The following is a 20,153-nucleotide window of genomic DNA, read 5'->3' as shown; positions in this document are numbered from 1 at the left end:
ACAGGTGAGAGTTGGGTTTAGTGTATTAGCTGCCCAAAACTCTGAATAATGCAACTGCTTTGAGATCAACTTGAGTAAAATGTTTTCCTAGTCTTGATTTACATTAAAGTCTCACCTTTGTAGCTTAAGTTTATAATACCTACAATCATCTCTTGATTGCTTTCCGCTCTACACTCTCAATGATAATACTGTCCTTGTAGACAATATTAAGTCTATTCCAACTGAAATCCTAGCTGGAAAAATGTAAAATTCATCTGTGCTCGTGTTTAAAATCTTGAGTTCTTATTACTGCAGTTGTGATGAGTTGTCAGAGTTCTGAAAGACTGCTGGATAGAACCACTTTATCTGTCAGAGAAGTGGAAGTAGAAGAAAGATGGAGAGAAGTGCATACTTCTTAAATTATCTTGGTTGTCTCATCACTGGTATAATGCCTGTTGGGAGATTGCTGAATTGTTGTGTTGCTGGTGTTTTGACGTGTGGTTCTCCTGGCTGAAAGTGGAAACTTGGAATTGAGTAGCCTTAATAGGCTTGAAAGATGAATCTTTCTGAAATTATCTCTAATGCAATTTGTAATTTCTACATTTGAGGTGATGGTACAATTCAGTTATATTGTTCTGGGGTGTGCAACTCTGATTTAACACTGATCCGTTGTGCAATTCAGAAACTATTTGCATATTTGATTTTTTAACAGTTTAAAAAAAAATAAATGCAACCATTTTTTTTAAACGTTGTACTTTCATGCCTTTTCTCAGTTAAACGATTCAGAGTCAAGAAGCTAATAGACCTACAGTCCAAAATGGTAAGTTATTAAATTTTGATTTCGTGTCACCCTATTTTAATGATTGAAATGCTTAACATTGTTCAGTGCTTATTGAGGTACTAGCACTCAACAGCAGGTTTCATGCAGCTGATGGTAACCTCAGTAGCAATTTGTTGAATTTGCTGCGGCCAACTACTGGAAACCCCGTTTTTCTTTTTTGTTTTATTGGGTCTGCTACCAAGTATGTGAAAGCAGCATATCTGGGCCATACCATTCTACTCGGCTCAATATAAACTCAGCTTTTCAAAAGACCTGATTCAATTCTTGGTCCTGTTAGGAATTGCAGATGCAACGAGCTTGACCAGTTGTTGGGTAGGCTGCTAGGTTGTGTATTGCAGAAACTTGGCAAATAGATCAACCTGCTAAAAGGCCACCTCCATTTGAACTGGTATACTGTTGCAATGGAAGAGAGCCAGTCAGTTTTTGCCTGCTTAAATAAACAAGTATAAGAATAGAGATGAGAGAGCAGGAAGTGAAAGGCGGTGAAGAGAATGAAGGCAAATGACAAATCTGTTTTTAGTTTTGCATAGTACATTGTAGACTTGCCATAACTATCTTAGAGATGTTTCTTTTACTGAATTACTTGCCAACTCTACTGTGGCTAGGGACCTGCTTTGTATTGGACCACAATCTCACGTCCACAGCATGCAGGGAGGTCCTCTTGCTTTCCCATGGGCAGAAGGGCCCTCCCAGGACACCAACGCAGCCTGGTTGCACACTGCACAGCAAGACACAAGCAGGGACGTCGTCGGGAGGACCAGGCTGCAGTGGCGCAAACCCTTCAATGATCTCAGCAGATCACGAAACATTACTGCAAGGCCACTCTCAACCTCATCTTGCTGTGACACTCATCACATACCCATGACTCTGCCTTCCCTATTGTACCCCTGCACATCCTTTCTCATACCAATTTACCTTGCACCTCCACCCATCCCTCTATCTATGTCTCCTATATTATCAGTTCCCCATTTCACTAGCCATCTCTCACACGCGCTCATTCTTGTCCAATCATACCAACTAGCAATACACAAGGGTAGGCACTTGGGATCTTTAGCCAATGTTCATGTATAGTTGATGTATTGTCAAATATTGAAATCTTTATATTCAGGACTTTGCGTTCTTGGACAGATTTGTGAGCACCTTTGGAAGTGGCTTAGTGAGTTGTAATGAATGGTGGGACATAAGGGTACCACCCACAATGGTGATGAGTGAAAGGAATGGATTGGACATTGCAGGGATGCTTAATGGAGCTGGTGTGTGGTGGTGCCAAACTGGCGCAAAATGTGGTAGTCAGGGTGTACAGCATGAAGTGAATTAAATGTGGCCATGGTGAGGTCATCCCTGGCCGCCCGGGCAGCAGTGTGGTTGGGTGCTGATGTACTGTGCAGCATCAGGTGATTGCGGAGAAGGTTGGTGGTGATGGCTGTGATGCTGGTGTGTTTAGTGATGTTGGTGTTGGGGCTGATGTGGTGGGATTCTGAGGACTAAGGTGAGATTTTTTTGCAAGGTAACCGATACTGATGGAATAGATGGCGGGTGAGGTTGAGATGATAAGCGCACTGTCAATGGTGAGAGAGGTTGCTCCAAGGAGGTGACCGTGAATGGAGAGTTCACTGCAAACACTTCCGAAGTGCAGACAGCTCACAAATCTTTTCCAAAACCTGAAGGCTTCATCTTCTGACATTGTAAAGTGAACAGCTGTGAAATGGTAGTGTTTATACCACTTCTGCAGCTGTCTACTAGCCAAAGCAATAGAGAGAGTCACTGGGAATCTGACACACTTGCCTGGCGTGAAACCCGAGGGACTGCAAAGCCATCAAAAGGCTGGTAAAATTGTAAGTGCATGCTGCTAATCGTCTGAATTACCAGTTAAGTACTTTTTGATGATGATAATTACCTGTCCCGCAGCTTGTGGGTCTGCTATCCGAACGCTGACCTTACAGTTGAGAAACTCTCACAGAGGCGAGTTTAGAGCAGGATTTGGACCCGCTGTCAATCAAAGCCATTTTGACAGCAGGTTCGCCTCCAAACCCACTCTTGCAGGGCTGGGAAGATTCTGGCCTGCATCTTTAATAATGTGAATATGTGGATAAGCTGTTCTGTGTATAGAGACATTGTACTGTGCTGTTTTTCAGGGAATTCAGACACACCTGGTGGCTCTTATCTTGCTGTATAAGATTCATGCACCTGAATATGTTTCTTTGGTACCTCTTGGGAAACCCAAGGTAAGTCCTCTTCAGATAATTTTTTAAAACATCTTGAGGGCTGTTACTTATTCTATGAATGATCTTTAGCCCTCTTTGTCCTCTGCAAAGTGTTCATCTTTTTTGAGGTAGGCTGTTTTTCAAATAGTTGGGTTCAAAATCTCTATTTTGGAGTGTTGTCTTGGCTACTGGGAAAGTTCATGTTTCTAATTTCCTTCCCTTTTAATGGTACAGATACTATTGAGAATAGATTGTCTGAATTTAATTTTAAAAGCCTGTTGCAATGTTGTACATGTTTATGAATGAGAGATTTTGGTTGCATCTGTAAAACAAGTGTACTGTCGAACCTAGAAGTTTTTCCAACTGACCCAAGTCAACCATGAACACAGTAGTACTAGATATGTTATTTACAGGATTTCTTTTCATGAAATAGTGTCTTTTAATGCACTGGTGTTGCTTGTGATTAATTAGAATACACTGTTTTATAATGACTACGCGTTATACCTTGCAGTGCAGTATTCCGCTGGTGAGCTGGTACTGTGTTTAACCTCACCTGTCCCTTTAAGATCACAAAGTTTATTTGTTTTAAGTAAGCCTCTTGTGATCAACTTAAGAGTTTAGTAAGAGCAGTTTGTAGATTCGAAGCTGCTTGTAAATTTCTAGCTCCAGATGAGGGGACTATATAAAAAAAATTTTGAAATGTTTCATCTGAAGTTTGGATGTTCACAAACCTTTTTTATAGATAGATAAATATACATGGTACTGGAATAAAATGGAAAACTGAATTACTTGCATTGTGCACAATAAAATAGTATTAAAATGAATCCTTGTAGTCTGAAGCTATGGATATTTCATAAATGATTTTCTGTATGGAGATATGATTTTACAATACTGGATCCTTTTATTCCTATATCATATTTGCGAGTGTAAGAATGTGATGTTTTGCTTGTGGACTGTTGGATTGAACTTTAACCCATCAGTCTAGGCTAGATTTAAAACCAGGTGCCAAAGGCGAAGGAATTCTGATGGAGTTCACTCATGAAATACTTGCTTTGGAGGCAGTTCAGTGAAGGTTCACTAGGTTGATTCCGGAGATGAGGGGGTTGACTTATGAGGAAAGGTTGAGTAGGTTGGGCATCTACTCATTAGAATTCAGAAGAATGAGAGGTGATCTTATCGAAATGTATAAGATTATGAGGGGATTTGACAAGGTGGGTGCAGAGAGGATGTTTCCACTGATAGGGGAGACTAGAACTAGGGGCATAATCTAGGGGTCGCCCATTTAAAACAGAAATGAGGAGGAATTTCTTCTCAGAGGGTTGTAAATCTGTGGAATTTGCTGCCTCAGAGAGCTGGGACATTGAATAAATTTACGATCGAGATAGACAGTTTCTTAACCAAGAAGGGGTTATGGGGAGAGGCCAGGGAAGTGGACCTGAGTCCATAATCGGATCAGCTATGATCGTATTAAATGGCGGAGCAGGCTTGAGGGGCTGTATGACCTATTCCTGCTCTTATTTCTTATGTTCTTATGAAATATTAACTTACTTTCTTCCTTTTACAGATGTTAATAGATGTGTGTATTTCCAATATCCCTGTTTACAGATTTTTTTTAAATCTGATGTATTTGAGCTTTGGAATAGTGAACTTTTTTGAATATTTTATCATATAACCATGAAATCCCTGTCTTGTCACAGAACTTCCAGGTTTCTGGTTCACTCTGGAAGAAAGCCATTGACAGGATTCAGAACAATGGTTACAGGCATTTGGCTGAAGCCCCAAGTTTAGTGAATTTAACAGAGCCTCCGGTGCGGAAAAGGGTAGGTAAATTACACCAGTTTTCATTGAATGCACTCCAGTGCTGCAGGGATTATTCTGATGTCTTTCACACTAGTAAATTGAGCAAACTGATGTTATGGAAATGTCTTGAAATCAATTCTTATTGGTCAGAATAAGATTTGTTGTTCATTCAAGTGATGTGGGCATCACTGGCAGGGCTATTAATTATTGCCCATCCCTAAATACGCTTGAGACGGTGTTGGTGAGCCACCTTGTACAACTGAGGTGGCTTGCTAGACCATTTTCGGGGGCAGTTAAGAGTCAACCACATTGCTGTATCCCTGGAGTCACATAGGCCAGACTGGGTAAGGACAGCAGATTTCCTTCCCTAAAGGACATAGAAACATAGAAAATAGGTGCAGGAGCAAGCCATTCAGCCCTTCTAACCTGCACCGCCATTCAATGAGTTCATGACTGAACATGAAACTTCAGTACCCACTTCCTGCTTTCACGCCATACCCCTTGATCCCCCGAGTAGTAAGGACCTCATCTAACTCCCTTTTGAATATATTTAGTGAATTGGCCTCAAGTACTTTCTGTGGTAGAGAATTCCACAGGTTCACCACTCTCTGGGTGAAGAAGTTTCTCCTCATCTCGGTCCTAAATGGCTTACCCCTTACCCTTAGACTGTGACCCCTGGTTCTGGACTTCCCCAACATTGGGAACATTCTTCCTGCATCCAACCTGTCCAAACCCGTCAGAATTTTAAACGTTTCTATGAGGTCCCCTCTCACTCTTCTGAACTCCAGTGAATACAAGCCCAGTTGATCCAGTCTCTCTTGATAGGTCAGTCCGACCATCCCGGAAATCAGTCTGGTGAATCTTCGCTGCACTCCCTCAATAGCAAGAATGTCCTTCCTCAGGTTAGGAGACCAAAACTGTACACAATACTCCAGGTGTGGCCTCAGCAAGGCCCTGTACAACTGTAGCAACACCTCCCTGCCCCTGTACTCAAATCCCCTCGCTATGAAGGCCAACATGCCATTTGCTTTCTTAACAGCCTGCTGTACCTGCATGCCAACCTTCAATGACTGATGTACCATGACACCCAGGTCTCGTTGCACCTTCCCTTTTCCTAATCTGTCACCATTCAGATAATAGTCTGTCTCTCTGTTTTTACCACCAAAGTGGATAACCTCACATTTATCCACATTATACTTCATCTGCCACGCATTTGTCCACTCACCTAACCTATCCAAGTCACTCTGCAGCCTCATAGCATCCTCCTCGCAGCTCACACTGTGTCATCTGCAAATTTGGAGATACTACATTTAATCCCCTCGTCTAAATCATTAATGTACAATGTAAACAGCTGGGGCCCCAGCACAGAACCTTGTGGTACCCCACTAGTCACTGCCTGCCATTCTGAAAAGTCCCCATTTACTCCTACTCTTTGCTTCCTGTCTGACAACCAGTTCTCAATCCACGTCAGCACACTACCCCCAATCCCATGTGCTTTAACTTTGCACATTAATCTCTAGTATGGGATCTTGTCGAAAGCCTTCTGAAAGTCCAAATATACCACATCAACTGGTTCTCCTTTGTCCACTTTACTGGAAACATCCTCAAAAAATTCCAGAAGATTTGTCAAGCATGATCTCCATTTCACAAATCCATGCTGACTTGGACCTATCATGTCACCATTTTCCAAATGCGCTGCTATGATATCCTTAATAATTGATTCCATCATTTTACCCACTACTGAGGTCAGGCTGACCGGTCTATAATTCCCTGCTTTCTCTCTCCCTCCTTTTTTAAAAAGTGGGGTTACATTGGCTACCCTCCACTCCATAGGAACTGATCCAGAGTCAATGGAATGTTGGAAAATGACTGTCAATGCATCCGCTATTTCCAAGGCCACCTCCTTAAGTACTCTGGGATGCAGTCCATCAGGCCCTGGGGATTTATCGGCCTTCAATCCCATCAATTTCCCCAACACAATTTCCCGACTAATAAGGATTTCCCTCAGTTCCTCCTCCTTACTAGACCCTCTGACCCCTTTTATATCCGGAAGGTTGCTTGTGTCCTCCTTAGTGAATACTGAACCAAAGTACTTGTTCAATTGGTCAGCCATTTCTTTGTTCCCCGTTATGACTTCCCCTGATTCTGACTGCAGGGGACCTACGTTTGTCTTTACTAACCTTTTTCTCTTTACATACCTATAGAAACTTTTGCAATCCGCCTTAATGTTCCCTGCAAGCTTCTTCTCGTACTCCATTTTCCCTGCCCTAATCAAACCCTTTGTCCTCCTCTGCTGAGTTCTAAATTTCTCCCAGTCCCCAGGTTCGCTGCTATTTCTGGCCAATTTGTATGCCATTTCCTTGGCTTTAATACTATCCCTGATTTCCCTTGATAGCCACGGTTGAGCCACCTTCCCTTTTTTATTTTTACGCCAGACAGGAATGTACAATTGTTGTAATTCATCCATGCGGTCTCTAAATGTCTGCCATTGCCCATCCACAGTCAACCCCTTAAGTATCATTCGCCAATCTATCTTAACCAATTCACACCTCATACCTTCAAAGTTACCCTTCTTTAAATTCTGGACCATGGTCTCTGAATTAGCTGTTTCATTCTCCATCCTAATGTAGAATTCCACCATATTATGGTCACTCTTCCCCAAGGGGCCTCGCACAATGAGATTGCTAATTAATCCTCTCTCATTACACAACACCCAGTCTAAGATGGCCTCCCCCCGAGTTGGTTCCTCGACATATTGGTCTAGAAAACCATCCCTTATGCACTCCAGGAAATCCTCCTCCACCGTATTGCTTCCAGTTTGGCTAGCCCAATCTATGTGCATATTAAAGTCACCCACTATAACTGCTGCACCTTTATTGCATGCACTCCTAATTTCCTGTTTGATGCCCTCCCCAACATCACTACTACTGTTTGGAGGTCTGTACACAACTCCCACTAATGTTTTTTGCCCTTTAGTGTTCTGCAGCTCTACCCATATAGATTCCATATCATCCAAGCTAATGTCTTTCCTAACTTGCATTAATCTCCTCTTTAACCAGCAATGCTATCCCACCTCCTTTTCCTTTTATTCTATCCTTCCTGAATGTTGAATACCTCTGGATGTTGAGTTCCCAGCCCTGATCATCCTGGAGCCACGTCTCCGTAATCCCAATCACATCATATTTGTTAACATCTATTTGCACATTTAATTCATCCACCTTATTGCGGATACTCCTTGCATTAAGACACAAAGCCTTCAGGCTTGCTTTTTTAACACCCTTTGTCCTTTTAGAATTTTGCTGTACAGTGGCCCTTTTTGTTCTTTGCCTTGGGTTTCTCTGCCCTCCACTTATCCTCATCTCCTTTCTGTCTTTTGCTTTTGCCTCATTTTTGTCTCCCTTTGTCTCCCTGCATTGGTTCCCATCCCCCTGCAATATTCATTTAACTCCTCCACAACAGCACTAGCAAACACTCCCCCTAAGACATTGGTTCCGGTCCTGCCCAGGTGCAGACCGTCCGGTTTGTACTGGTCCCAACTCCTCCAGAACCGGTTCCAATGCCCCAGGAATTTGAATCCCTCCCTGCTGCACCACTGCTCAAGCCATGTATTCATCTGCACTATCCTGCGATTCCTACTCTGACTAGCACGTGGCACTGGTAGCAATCCCGAGATTACTACTTTTGAGGTCCTACTTTTTAATTTAGCTCCTAGCTCATTAAATTCGTTTCGTAGGACCTCATCCCTTTTTTTACCTATGTCATTGGTACCAATGTGCACCACGACAACTGGCTGTTCTCCCTCCCATTTCAGAATGTCCTGCACCCGCTCCGAGACATCCTTGACCCTTGCACCAGGGAGGCAACATACCATCCTGGAGTCTCGGTTGCGGCCGCAGAAACGCCTATCTATTCCCCTCACCATCGAATCCCCTATCACTATCGCACTCCCAATCTTTTTCCTGCCCTCCTGTGCAGCAGAGCCAGCCACGGTGCCATGAACTTGGCTGCTGCTGCCCTCCCCTGATGAGTCATCCCCCCCAACAGTACTCAAAGCAGTGTATCTGTTTTGCAGGGGGATGACCACAGGGGACCCCTGCACTATCTTTCTTGCACTGCTCTTCCTTAGTGAACCAGATGGGTTTTTATGACAAAACGATAGTTTCATCGTCACCATTACTGATAGGTTGGATCTCCCTTATCCGGATCCCTCGGGACCTGGTCTGTTCTGGATAAGGGATTTTTATGGACAACGGGTGGTCACGTTAAATTGGATTACAGGTACTGAGCAAGGGGATATCGGGGCTGGCTGGCTTGGGGTTGGGAATGCGGCAGAGAGATCGTTGGGGTGGTGGGGGCGGTGGATCGCGGGGTCAGGCCAGCGATTCTGGGGGTTGGCAGCAAGGAAGGACTTCAATTTGTTCATGTCGGAGTTCTGCGCGTACGCCACCCGGTAGCCGGGAATGGTTCTGGACGAACGGTGGTTCTGGATAAGGGAGGTTCATCCTGTACTAGCTTTTTATTCCAGATTTATTTAACTGAAATTAATTTCCGCAGCTGCTGTGGTGGAATTTGAACTCGTATCTCCGGATAATTAGTCCAGGCCTCTAGATCACTCATCCAGTAACACGACCACTACGCTACCATAACAGAGCTTGTTTGAAATAATGGAATTGACAGCTGACACTCGGTTGTGATCTTATGAGGTGATTTGTGAATGGGCTTTAGTCTTGTATTCCATTTTTGCAGAAAAGGAAGATGCATCGTGAGTTGATTCCAGTTGTCAGCAGTGCTCCACACGTGACACAGCTGTCGCGTTCCCAGATGCAGAACAAAACTTTTCCTTTGGAACAGTTAACCACGTTCTCCCAACTATTGCAGAACTTTGATTGGATAGAGGTGAGGCAGAGAAAATAATATTTGAAATGCATCTCAGAATATTCTTGTCGAATAGTTTAGAACTGATTTTAACTCTGCAATGGAAAATGTTTTGAGGAGTGGGGCACTCCAGCAAACATTATTCCTGCTTCATTAATAGTTACCTGCTATCTGTAGGTGTGCATTCCGACTGAAGAAAACACAGATGATCGTTAATTTTTTTTTTTCTTTTTCAGTTTTATTTACCAACTTTCTCCCGTTGTCCTCAGAAGGCATAGATTCCTTGCTGGGATATGGGTCCACCTGCAGCTCTCCCGAATGTGGCTATATTTTATGTGTGAATCTGAGGGGTCGAAATTGCCCACTGACTGAAAGGAGGCGCACTCACCAATCTTGAAAATTTTTCTCCGCCCCAATCCATGGGGTGGAGAGTGGAGCAAAATTCAGCTATTTGATTATTTTTTTTCTGTTTAGGGCGGCTGCCGGGCGTAAGTGCCCTTAGAATGGAGCGGATGTCGCTCCGCATCATCAGCGCTGTGCTGACTCGTCACAATGTCCCTCCCCTTCAGTTAAAGGGGAGAGCCGCTGCGAACTCTGCAGTTAGGTTAGTTTGGCCCACTGAGCCGCGTGGGAGGGTTTTGGCCGGGCCAGTGGCCTGGTACCGAAGGGGGTGTCGGGCTGCCTATTGGAGGCCCAACCGAACCTGTGGGCGCCATTGTCGGGCTGACCTTGGAGTCCGCCGACAATTAAAATAAAATGGCGGCCGCGGCTCTCTACTTTAAGGGCAGACGCACCACCCAGCCACACACCGCTTCCTCCAGGGGAAACCTGTTGGGGCCACCAAGCCCGCGGGGCAATTTCCCACATGGGGCAGAAAGGAGTTGCTGCAGTCGGTGGGGATTCGGTGATAATCACCGCTGGAAAACAATTGGAGGGCAATTTCATAAATGTCGGTGACTCCATGGCGACTAGGCGGTGGGTCCTTACCGACCTGTGGCCGCCTCTTTGAAGTGATCACGGCTGTTGAAAGGGGCAATTTCGGCCCCTGAATTTCAGGAGGCTGCATGACAATGAGAGTGTGAGAAGGACGTTAAAACTCTCCTCGTGCACTTTTCAGCAGGGTTCACTGGTTGGCAATCAAGAGGAGGAAGAACCCTGACTGAGTTTTACCTTCCTCAGTCCATGAGCACTGACTCCAATTGTAAGACCCCTATTACCATTCTTGTTGAAACCAGCTAAGTCAGTGCAGACCAGGAATCAAACATGTTTAACTGTGTAGTTTAGTGCCAGGCATTGCCTTTAACCACTATCCCATCAAGGGTGCATTTTAAGAGATTTGATGAACAGGATGGCCTGTGGTCTTGGAACTTATTTGATGATCACGAGGTGGTTGTTAATTTACATATTCTGATACTGCATTATCTCTCTTGGTTAGCTGTACATTTAAAAGTTTTTTTTCCTTCTGTTCAGTTTCCTGCACAGATGGGCTCAGTGCTGAGGTCTCCTCTGTTGCTTCATTACATTAATTGGGTGAAAGATGACTCTGCGCTTCTGCGGCTGGATTTATGGCTGGCTCAAACTCTTCAGGAAGGTGAGGCAATGGCAGTTTCTTTGGTAAAATTTTAAGCAAAAAGAAAACTGAAATTTGGAGAAAATTATAACTTTATAATTAGAAATAATGGCCCTGAAATTCTGGCCTCCCGGGGTCAGTACAGAGTGTATGCGGACCTGGGAAAGCATCGGAAAAGCCGTAAACCAGCTTTTCTGATCTGTCAAGTTTCTGGTTGACAGGTGGCCGCATCTCTGGGAGAAGGACATTCCCACAGCAGAGACTGGGCTATTTGCCCATCTTTTGCCCAGCGAATGTCCTGAAAACTCTTGCGCCTGGTAAAAGCCTACTTTTACCAGCGTAAGAATTTAAAAACATATCAAATACATATAAAAATAAAATTTTAAAATACATATTTATGCTAAAAACCCTTCCCACTCGAGTAATTTTATTTTAAACCATAATTAAAACTTTTTTAAAAAATTAGGCACTTTTTTTTTCAAAAACATTTCTATCAACTTTAATTTCTATAATGTATTTATGTGAGGTGTTAATGTTTTATGTAGTTTTGGGGGTGTTTTCATTCATAGTAATAGAGGAGTTTCGTAAGTCGGAAACTCCTATTAGTAGGAATGAGAAAATACTTTACCGTGATTGAGTGTCCAGGCCCATGTTACTCCTACGGACACCCCAATGTGAATGTGCTCCGTTGCGCAAGAAGAGGAGGCCTCGAGTCCGGAATCTCTGGTGAGCATTCGACCGAAAGGTAAGTGTGCATCTTTTCTCCTATTTTTAGTCGAACGCCCACGGGAAGAAGAAACCGGATTTCTGCACAAATGGATTCGGGCAAGGACACTTCCCATTTGTGATATCACAGGTTGTAGTTCACACCCATCTCTTCCCAGGCTGCCACATACAAGCAGTATTGAAACATAAAATACAGTAGAAGAACATGAGTGAGGGAGGCAGGTGTATGTTTATCTCTCTTTCTAACATATAGGGTATCTGACCATTTAGTTGATTATACTTTTAAGTCTTTACATCCTATATTGAACTTTTGATGTTTTTCAGATTTGTTGAGTAAAAGAGCAAATTGGTGAGAAGGGAGATTTTCAGGATCGTGTGTATCCTACATTTCTCTACTGGTTTTAATAATGGGCTCAATTTTCCCCAGTGATTTGCGCCTTTTTTTTTTTGAGGATGCTGCTTTTTTTTTGGGCATAAGCTTAAAAAAAAACAGTTCCCCCAATCAATTTGCACCAGCGTAACTTTTTTTTACGATTTAGCTGTACTATTAGTTACGATTTTTTTAGGGAAGTTTTTTTTTTCAGTCAAAGGGGGCGTAACCTGCCACCCGTGCCAATTCTGTCCTTTTAGACAAGTTTGGCCAGCTGAGAGTTACTCTAGTTCTTCTTAGGCCAGTGTATGTGGCCTCTGGAGAGTTAAGCAAATCGGCGCAGGTAAGTGCAGCAAATGCCTGGACAGCAGGAAAGGAGAGAGAGAGAGAGAGATGGTCTTCGGGTGTAGTTGGGTGCAGGGACTGGGAGGGAGGAGGCCATTCGTTCTGGGATAGGGGCGGGAGAGCAGACCGGGAGGCCACTTGGCCAGGGAGGGGACCGGGAGGCCATTCGGCCTGGGCTAGGGACGGGACTGGCTTGGCACTCTAGGCGGGCGGGGGAACTGGAGCTGGACCGGCACCAGCAAGGGGCTCGGGATGAGCTAGGGAAGCAGAGCGGCAAAGCACTCTGGGCTAGGGTCGGGTGGGGGAGCGGCACCGGCAAGGCGCTTGGGACGGGCTGGGGAAACAGAGCGGCAAAGCACTCAGGACTAAGGTTGGGCGGGGGAGCACGACCAGCACCTTCAAATGGCTCGGGGCGGGCAGGGATCGGCCCCGGGGGGGGGGGGTGTAACTTTAATAATTGGTGGTAAGTTGCTGTAATATATTTTAATGTGTTTTTAAGTTGATGCAATGTGTTTTAATGGGCTCAAGTTTTGGCCTGAGTTGCTCCTATATTGTTGGAGCAACTAATTTAGAATGGAGCATCTTAGAAATTGCAATTCTCGGCATTTAGTTTGCTCCAGTTCTGATCAGTTAGAACAGTTTCACTTTGGAACAGAATTTTTTTTTTCAAAAAGTGGGGGCGTGTCCAGCCACTTACGTCTGTTTTGCAAGTTTAGGCAGCGAAAACTTACTCCAAACTAACTTAGAATGGAGTAAGTGTAGATTTTTGCACACTCAGAAAAACCTTGCCTACACTTGAGAAATTAGGCGCAGAGAACAAGAGATGGGACGGGTAGGGGGGGTTTAAAGGGAAGTTTACAAACATTAAAAACTTCACTTTTACAAATAAAGAGCCATCATCAATAATAAATGATAAAAACATCAATAAATCAACCAATAAATCAATCAAAAAATATTAATAAGCAATATATATTTTTTAAATCCATAAATAAAACATTTTCTACTTACCGACTGCAGCACCGGGAGCCCTCCAACAGCGTGCTGGGATGCCCCCAACCCCAGTGTGAGTCTATCTGTCTGTGTGTGTCTCTCACTCTCTGTCTGTCAGTTTCTGTGGTTCTGACAGCGAGGGGAGGGGGAGGAGGGTGGTTGAGGGAGAGAGGGGGGGGGAAGGGGGAGAGGCGGAGGAGGGGAAGGGGAGGAGAAGGGGAAAGAGGGGTGGGGGGCGAAGGAAGGAAGGGGAAGGGGGGGAATGAAAGGAGAAGGGGGGGTGGGGGGGGGGGCTGAACCGGCCTGGCCGGGCCCAAGACGTCGGGCAGGGCCCGTCCCCAGCACCAGATTTACAAGTAGGTGGCGTCGGGTTGGGGAGAGCGTGGGTCGGGTCCGGGGGGCGGAGGGAGGTCGGTTCGGGTCGGGGAGGGGGTGGGAGGTCAGGTCGGGTGAGGGGGGTGGGGAGCGCGGCTCGGGTCCGGTGCGGGGAGGCGGGGGGGGGAAGCGGGAGTCGGGTCGGGGGGGTGGGGGGGGGGGAAAAGAGCGGGGGTCGGGTCGGGAGGAAGCAGAAGCTAGGCGTGGGAGGCAACCCCAGTGAGGCTATTCGGCCAGGGCTAGGGGCTGCGTGCTTCGGGCCCCTCCCACACAGTTTTGCGCGCATGTGCAGAGGTCCCGTCACTGTTTTCAGCGCAGGGACCTAGCTCCACCCCCCACAGCTCTTGCTGCGCCGCGCCCGGCAGGGAGCCGGAGAATCTAAGTTTTTTTTTTTAGGCGCACTTTGTGGCATGAAAAACGGGTGTCCAGGTCGGTGCTGCGCCGTTCTAGGCGCGGCCCGAAACTTGGGCCCCATAACTATTTTTTGGCGTTGTAAATTTGCTAATTAACTGTTGACATGCCGAATCACAACCGACTATCTCAGCCAGTTCCTCCGAACGTATGTCTTGGATTACAAGCTTACTGCTTCATGCATTGCTAAATCAGATGTGATTCAGAACTGTCCCTCCTTTACCATATTGATTGCTTTTACAGAATCCTAGGTAAACTAACACAAATCTACACGCAACAGATAGGTGGAGATAAAAGCTGCATAAAGTCCTTTTGAAACATCCAGTAACACAGGATCTTTACACCCTCAAGTGATTTTTGTATCGTTTATCAAATTAGTTGAAGCTGTCTGCATAACAATACATTTTTAGCTTTTTCATTATAAACCTCCAAATGGCTGAGCCATTGTGAGAAAGCTCATTGTAATTGCTTCTTCAGAAATTAATGCAAAAACACACAACTCTATGGGGTGGGGGAGAACAGACACATGTTTAGGAACAAGCCCATCGCTTTTTAAATAATCTCAACCCCAGAAACCCAGCTTTTCCTCAAACCCTTCAATCATTTTCTCTCCAGAAACTTACCGTAAACTCATTTATTCCAGACTTTGTTATTTTTTTACTCCCGGCTGAACGCGGCAGGCACTGTTCCCACAGGTCGTGGCAGGGAGCCCATTCGTCCAGGGCTAGGGACGGCGTTCTTCGAATTCCTCCCACACAGCCTGCACAGATTCGGGCTGCAAGGAGCTACTGCACATGCACGCACACTCTAGCGCGCATGTGCAGAGGTCCCAGCATTGTTTTCAGCGCCGGGTCCTGGCTCCGCCCGCTCCCGCCCCTTGTGCTGCGTTACGCCGAGGGCCTTCATCGTTCCAGATGCGGGGAGAATAGCATGGTAACTTTTAGGCACGGTTTCTGTTCAAAAAGTCGGCGCACAAACTTGGGCCCAATGTGTTGTGAGCTGGCTGCCTGTTTCACTTTCCAGCCTCCGCCCGCATTGTGTCCCTGGTTACCATAGCAACCCGATCTTTTTGGCGCAGATCAAGTTCCACCCCCAAAACTAAAGGACAGGTTAGGCTATGCCAAAATGAAAAAATCCAACGGGGAAAACTTACACCATTTTATTTTTGCCGTACTTGGGCCCCCAAAAAACGGGCGTAACTGTTCAAGTACGTCAAATAAAACCTTTGGGGAAAATTGAGCCCATTGTTTCCAGTACTGTCAATGCCATGATGAACTCAACTACTGATCACTTGGCAGTCAGCATTAGAGCACTCAGTCATAAAATTCTTGGTGACTAGCCTGTGCAAAAATGGAACAATTGGTTCCTACCTCCATGTCAAACATTTTATGGCTAGATCATTATCCCGGAGAAAACTAAATACTGCATTGCGATGCATTAGCCCAGCAATCCTGTGATTTTCAACTGTGGTTGAAGAAAAAGATAACCACCAACTTCCCAGAGCAACAAGAGATGGGCTATAAATATGGTCTTATCAACATTGCCTATATCCTTTGAACAAATAATTTTTTTTTAAAAACTGTTTACCTGCATAATTTTCAGCAGATGGATGTTTTCTTTTTCCAGCACATTTTTATGAATTGCAACAAAAAAACCTTTTGAACAAATTGTTCACATAAGATTGGGATGCTTCATTTAAATGGAGTTATAGACAACATTTTCAGTTCAGAAATTTAGCCAACTTGAAATGGAATTTAGTTTAAACCATTTTATTTAGGAGAGCAGGTGCTTATCAGGTTGCCTTTTTGTACTAGTGTCCATACCAAGTACTCCTAGGGAGAGCATAATATAAAAACAATACCTGTACATCAAGTATTCTAGATCAAGTGTAACACAACTAGTTGCAGGAGAGAGCTCCTGCAGTTCCCTGATGACATACCTCAGCATCCTACCTTCAAGTATGATTTACGTATCTATTGTGAATATATAGTTTTGGGTGTTTCGTGAATGAGGTATTTGCTATTGAATAGCTGGTATTGTTGATCTTAACGACATTTTAGCCCTTTTATCAGTGTTTTGGTGGATGTTTGTCAAAGCAGATTTTTTCCCTCTTATTTAATAGAGTTTGCAGACTGTAATGGTGAGTCTATGCAGAAAGAAGAGGAATTCACGGAGTTTTTAAACATCATCATTAGAGCTCAAGAATGTCTACAAGTAAGAACATTGAAAGCACTAAAATGGCATCTTTAGGAAAATATGCACTTGCTTTTACAAACTGATTACAAAATAAGAAAGATAATGGCCCAGAATTTGCAGTCAGCAGCGAAGCAAAGGCGTTTGGCAGTGGCCCCAATAAAAGCTGCCCACAGAGATCTCATGATCTCGGACGAGAGGTTTGCCTTTTTCATCGCATAAGTAATTTCGGGGAGTAGAGTGGGGAATCCGTAACGCGATCTGCTGTGACGTCAACAAGCTATCACAGAATTTTCACATGCAGGAAATGAGAACCTGCATTTATCCCGACTTTTTTAAATTGTTCGAACAAAACAACGATTGGGACTCTCACATGGGGATAAGGTAGAACCTAAAATAATCATGAACAAAATTTAAAAAAATATTTTAAACATTTAAAGTTTCTTAATGTAATTTTTATCATCATGGAGGTGTTTATCACGCCACAAAATTAAAATTTGTTTTTCAGGGCCATAACATTTGTTTTGTAGTCAATATGCTGTTAACACCCAAGTTATACTGAATCCAACAATGCTTAACAGTTAATGGGGTATTTAACAGCGATATTACCGCAGAGAAACCCAGGTTTTCATCAGTTTCGCTAATTTCCCTGATTACACTGATGGTCAGAGGGTGAGGGTGGTGCACAGTGCAGCCAGTGGGAGCGGTGAATCACTGACCACAACTTCAGGATTTCTCCGTTTAGATGCGCATGCACTACATCCTGAAGTTGTGGTCAGTTTCAAAGAGGTAATAACAGCGAATACTGTTTCCCGTTATTACCCATTGCAAATTCTGCCCCAATCAGTAGGGGCTTTGCTCTCATTGCTTTGACTCTCATCATCCATCTGAATGTATGAAAGTATTAACAGATGACTATTGGTAGTCATGTATATTTCAAAAACTGCATACTTTTCCTATTTGATCAGATGATTGACTAATGAGCAGCCATTGAGTGTCAAAGATGTGCTTTCCCCCTCTAGCAGGGTGAAATGATTCATATCGACCTCCCCAGGTGGTGCACTGGACTTTCTGGTATTTTCACCAAGGATTAGAAAATCTACCTCAACTCCATGTTCAAGGTTGAGAGTATTCAACTTTTTGCCACATCAATCTGCCAAAATTATTCGATAACCAGATAGACTTTACTAGTGACCTTTTTTGAGTGCACCGTGGCAGTGAGTAACCTCGACTACTACCGGTGCATATTGAGAAATTGAGGGTTTACTCTCTTTCAATAAGCAGGAAAAAATAGTGCCACTCTGGGCTGACAACAGATGAAGTTCTTTGCTGCTGGCACATAATTGTAAAAGTTAAACATCAGGTTCTTGCTATTTTCAGTTCTTTTGTGGGATGGGTGGAGGCCAAAAAAGTAATTTTCCCAATGTAGATTTCTACTTGACCATAATTGGTCCACATGAGGCACAATTTAAATGCATTTAGATTGGCGTAGGGATGTAGCACTCAGGACTTGATTTTCACTTAGCTCTTCATTTTAACTCCGCCTAAGAAATATTTTAATCCTCCTTTCTCCTCCCCAACATCATCTGACTCAGCTATTGTCAGATTACATTGAGTACTTGTCCTGGATTAAGTTCATAGAACAAGTTGAGGGGGTGTCTGATATGTGTAGTTAGTAATTTGATTTTATGACTTGTAATTGTTTTTCAGGAAGGCTTTTCATGCTGTGAGGATTTTGTGTTCAAGAGCTTAACTCTTTGGGATAGTTCGTGGTGTAGCAGTCAGATCCTTGCCTTGCTCACCAGGATTCCACCAAGCTCTGGTAGGTAGCTGTCATACATTTTTTTGTGAAGTATAGCTTGTTCTTCATCATTCGTGGTTTGTTTTGCCACCCATTTGTTTTCTTCCTATGTGCAGTACTTGTGCTTATCGAAGTTAAATTTCATCTGTCATTATTCCTCCCAGCTATATGTTTTCTTCAGTTTCATTTTGGAATTCATGAGCTGTCCTCTCAGATTCAGCTGCCTCTTTGTTCTGCAAATGACTCCAATTTACATTGAGTCTCTGAATCCAAGTCATCAATGTAAATTAGAAACCATAGGAAACACTGGGGCACTCCAGGCCTGACATAACTGCTGCACTATGTACCTGCTGTTTTCCTTCAGCTAATTTCTTGTCCATTCCCAAGTTTTACCATGACTCCCCATGACACTGAGCTTAACTGTTTGTTCTTGGAAGTCTAAATACAACATGTTGTAGGATTTCCTGCAGACCACTTGGAATGTCACTTTCTTAAAGTGAAGGAGGTTGGTCAGGTAGGATCTTCCCCATCTGAATTTATGTTTTAGATTTAATACAACTAATCCTCAAGTTTACTCCTGATAATTTATTGCATTATTTTGCACGGTATTGAAGTAAGACTATTAGATCTATAGTTGCTGCATCTGTTTTGTTACCCAATTCAGCAAGAGCACCTCTGTGTTCATTGACTACCTTGTAATGAGAGAAATAGATTTCATTTGTGAGTATTACTTTGTTTTGAGCCCTTGAAACTTGCCTTGGACTTCCTCCTCCTTTATATTGGTCATTAGCCACGGAGGAGATCAAGAATTGTATATTATGCAGCAAGTTATGATCTGGAATGCACTGCCTGAAAGGGTAGAAGCATATTCAATAGTATGGAGTACTGACCTGAAGCTCCAATGATCAGGTTTGGCTTTCTTGACATTTTTTTCTTCTCACTTTGCTGATGCATTGTCTCCTACCAGTTGGCTCCAGGCGGCAGTCCATTTTGATTACACACGGCCTCTTCCCTCTTCATTTTGGCTTAAGAATACAGACACCAGCTGATTCTTATTTTTCCAAGTCTTGTGCTGAGGAGTGCTGCATAACACAGATTTTATATTTATTGACAGCAAGACTGGCCATTCACCGAATATGTTTGTAAATGTTCCCTTCATCAGCGATGGAGATGCACCGACAGTAGGAAGCCAAGAATCCATTATTTGGGTTGTGAAGGGAACAACACAGAAACAGGTCATTCATACAAGCCTCCTCCCTATCTTCTCAACATGTCCTTCGCTTCCTTTCTCTCTTGTGTACCTATCTAGCTTCCCCATAAAAGTATCTATGCTATCTGCCTCAACCACTCCATGTGGTAGCAAGTTCTAGATTTTCATTACTCAGTAAAGAAGTTTCTCCTGATTCCTTATTGGATTTATTAGTGACTATCTCTTGGACTTATGGCCCCTAGTTTAGTACTCCCCGTAAGTGGAAACATCTCTATGTCTACCCTGTCAGGCCCCTTCATAATTTTAAAGACCTCTGTCATGGTCACCTGTCGGTCTTTCCTCTAGAGCCCAAGCGTGTTCAGTCTTTCTTGATAGTTGTACCGTCTCAGTTTGGGTATCATCCAAGTAAATCTCTCTTGTACTTTCTTCAGTGCCTCTATATTCCTTTTTTTAATATGGAGAC

The 20,153-nt window shown here is 43.8% G+C and overlaps 1 protein-coding gene across 3 annotated transcripts in view; it reads left to right on the top strand.

Moving 5' to 3' along the window:
- Positions 1-20,153, top strand: part of cenpi (centromere protein I) — a 119,556-nt gene that overhangs the window by 34,966 nt on the left and 64,437 nt on the right. For all 3 annotated transcript variants that reach the window (XM_070882586.1, XM_070882584.1, XM_070882583.1), the window contains exons 6-12: positions 753-799; positions 2,956-3,045; positions 4,722-4,844; positions 9,571-9,720; positions 11,170-11,290; positions 16,609-16,700; positions 18,390-18,501. In XM_070882586.1, the coding sequence (XP_070738687.1) occupies positions 753-799; positions 2,956-3,045; positions 4,722-4,844; positions 9,571-9,720; positions 11,170-11,290; positions 16,609-16,700; positions 18,390-18,501 (735 nt within the window). The remainder of the gene's footprint in view (positions 1-752; positions 800-2,955; positions 3,046-4,721; positions 4,845-9,570; positions 9,721-11,169; positions 11,291-16,608; positions 16,701-18,389; positions 18,502-20,153) is intronic.

The sequence above is a fragment of the Pristiophorus japonicus genome, chromosome 6 (genome assembly GCF_044704955.1).
Source record: "Pristiophorus japonicus isolate sPriJap1 chromosome 6, sPriJap1.hap1, whole genome shotgun sequence".
Taxonomy (NCBI): Eukaryota; Metazoa; Chordata; class Chondrichthyes; family Pristiophoridae; genus Pristiophorus; species Pristiophorus japonicus.
This window is presented reverse-complemented; position numbering and strand designations above follow the sequence as displayed.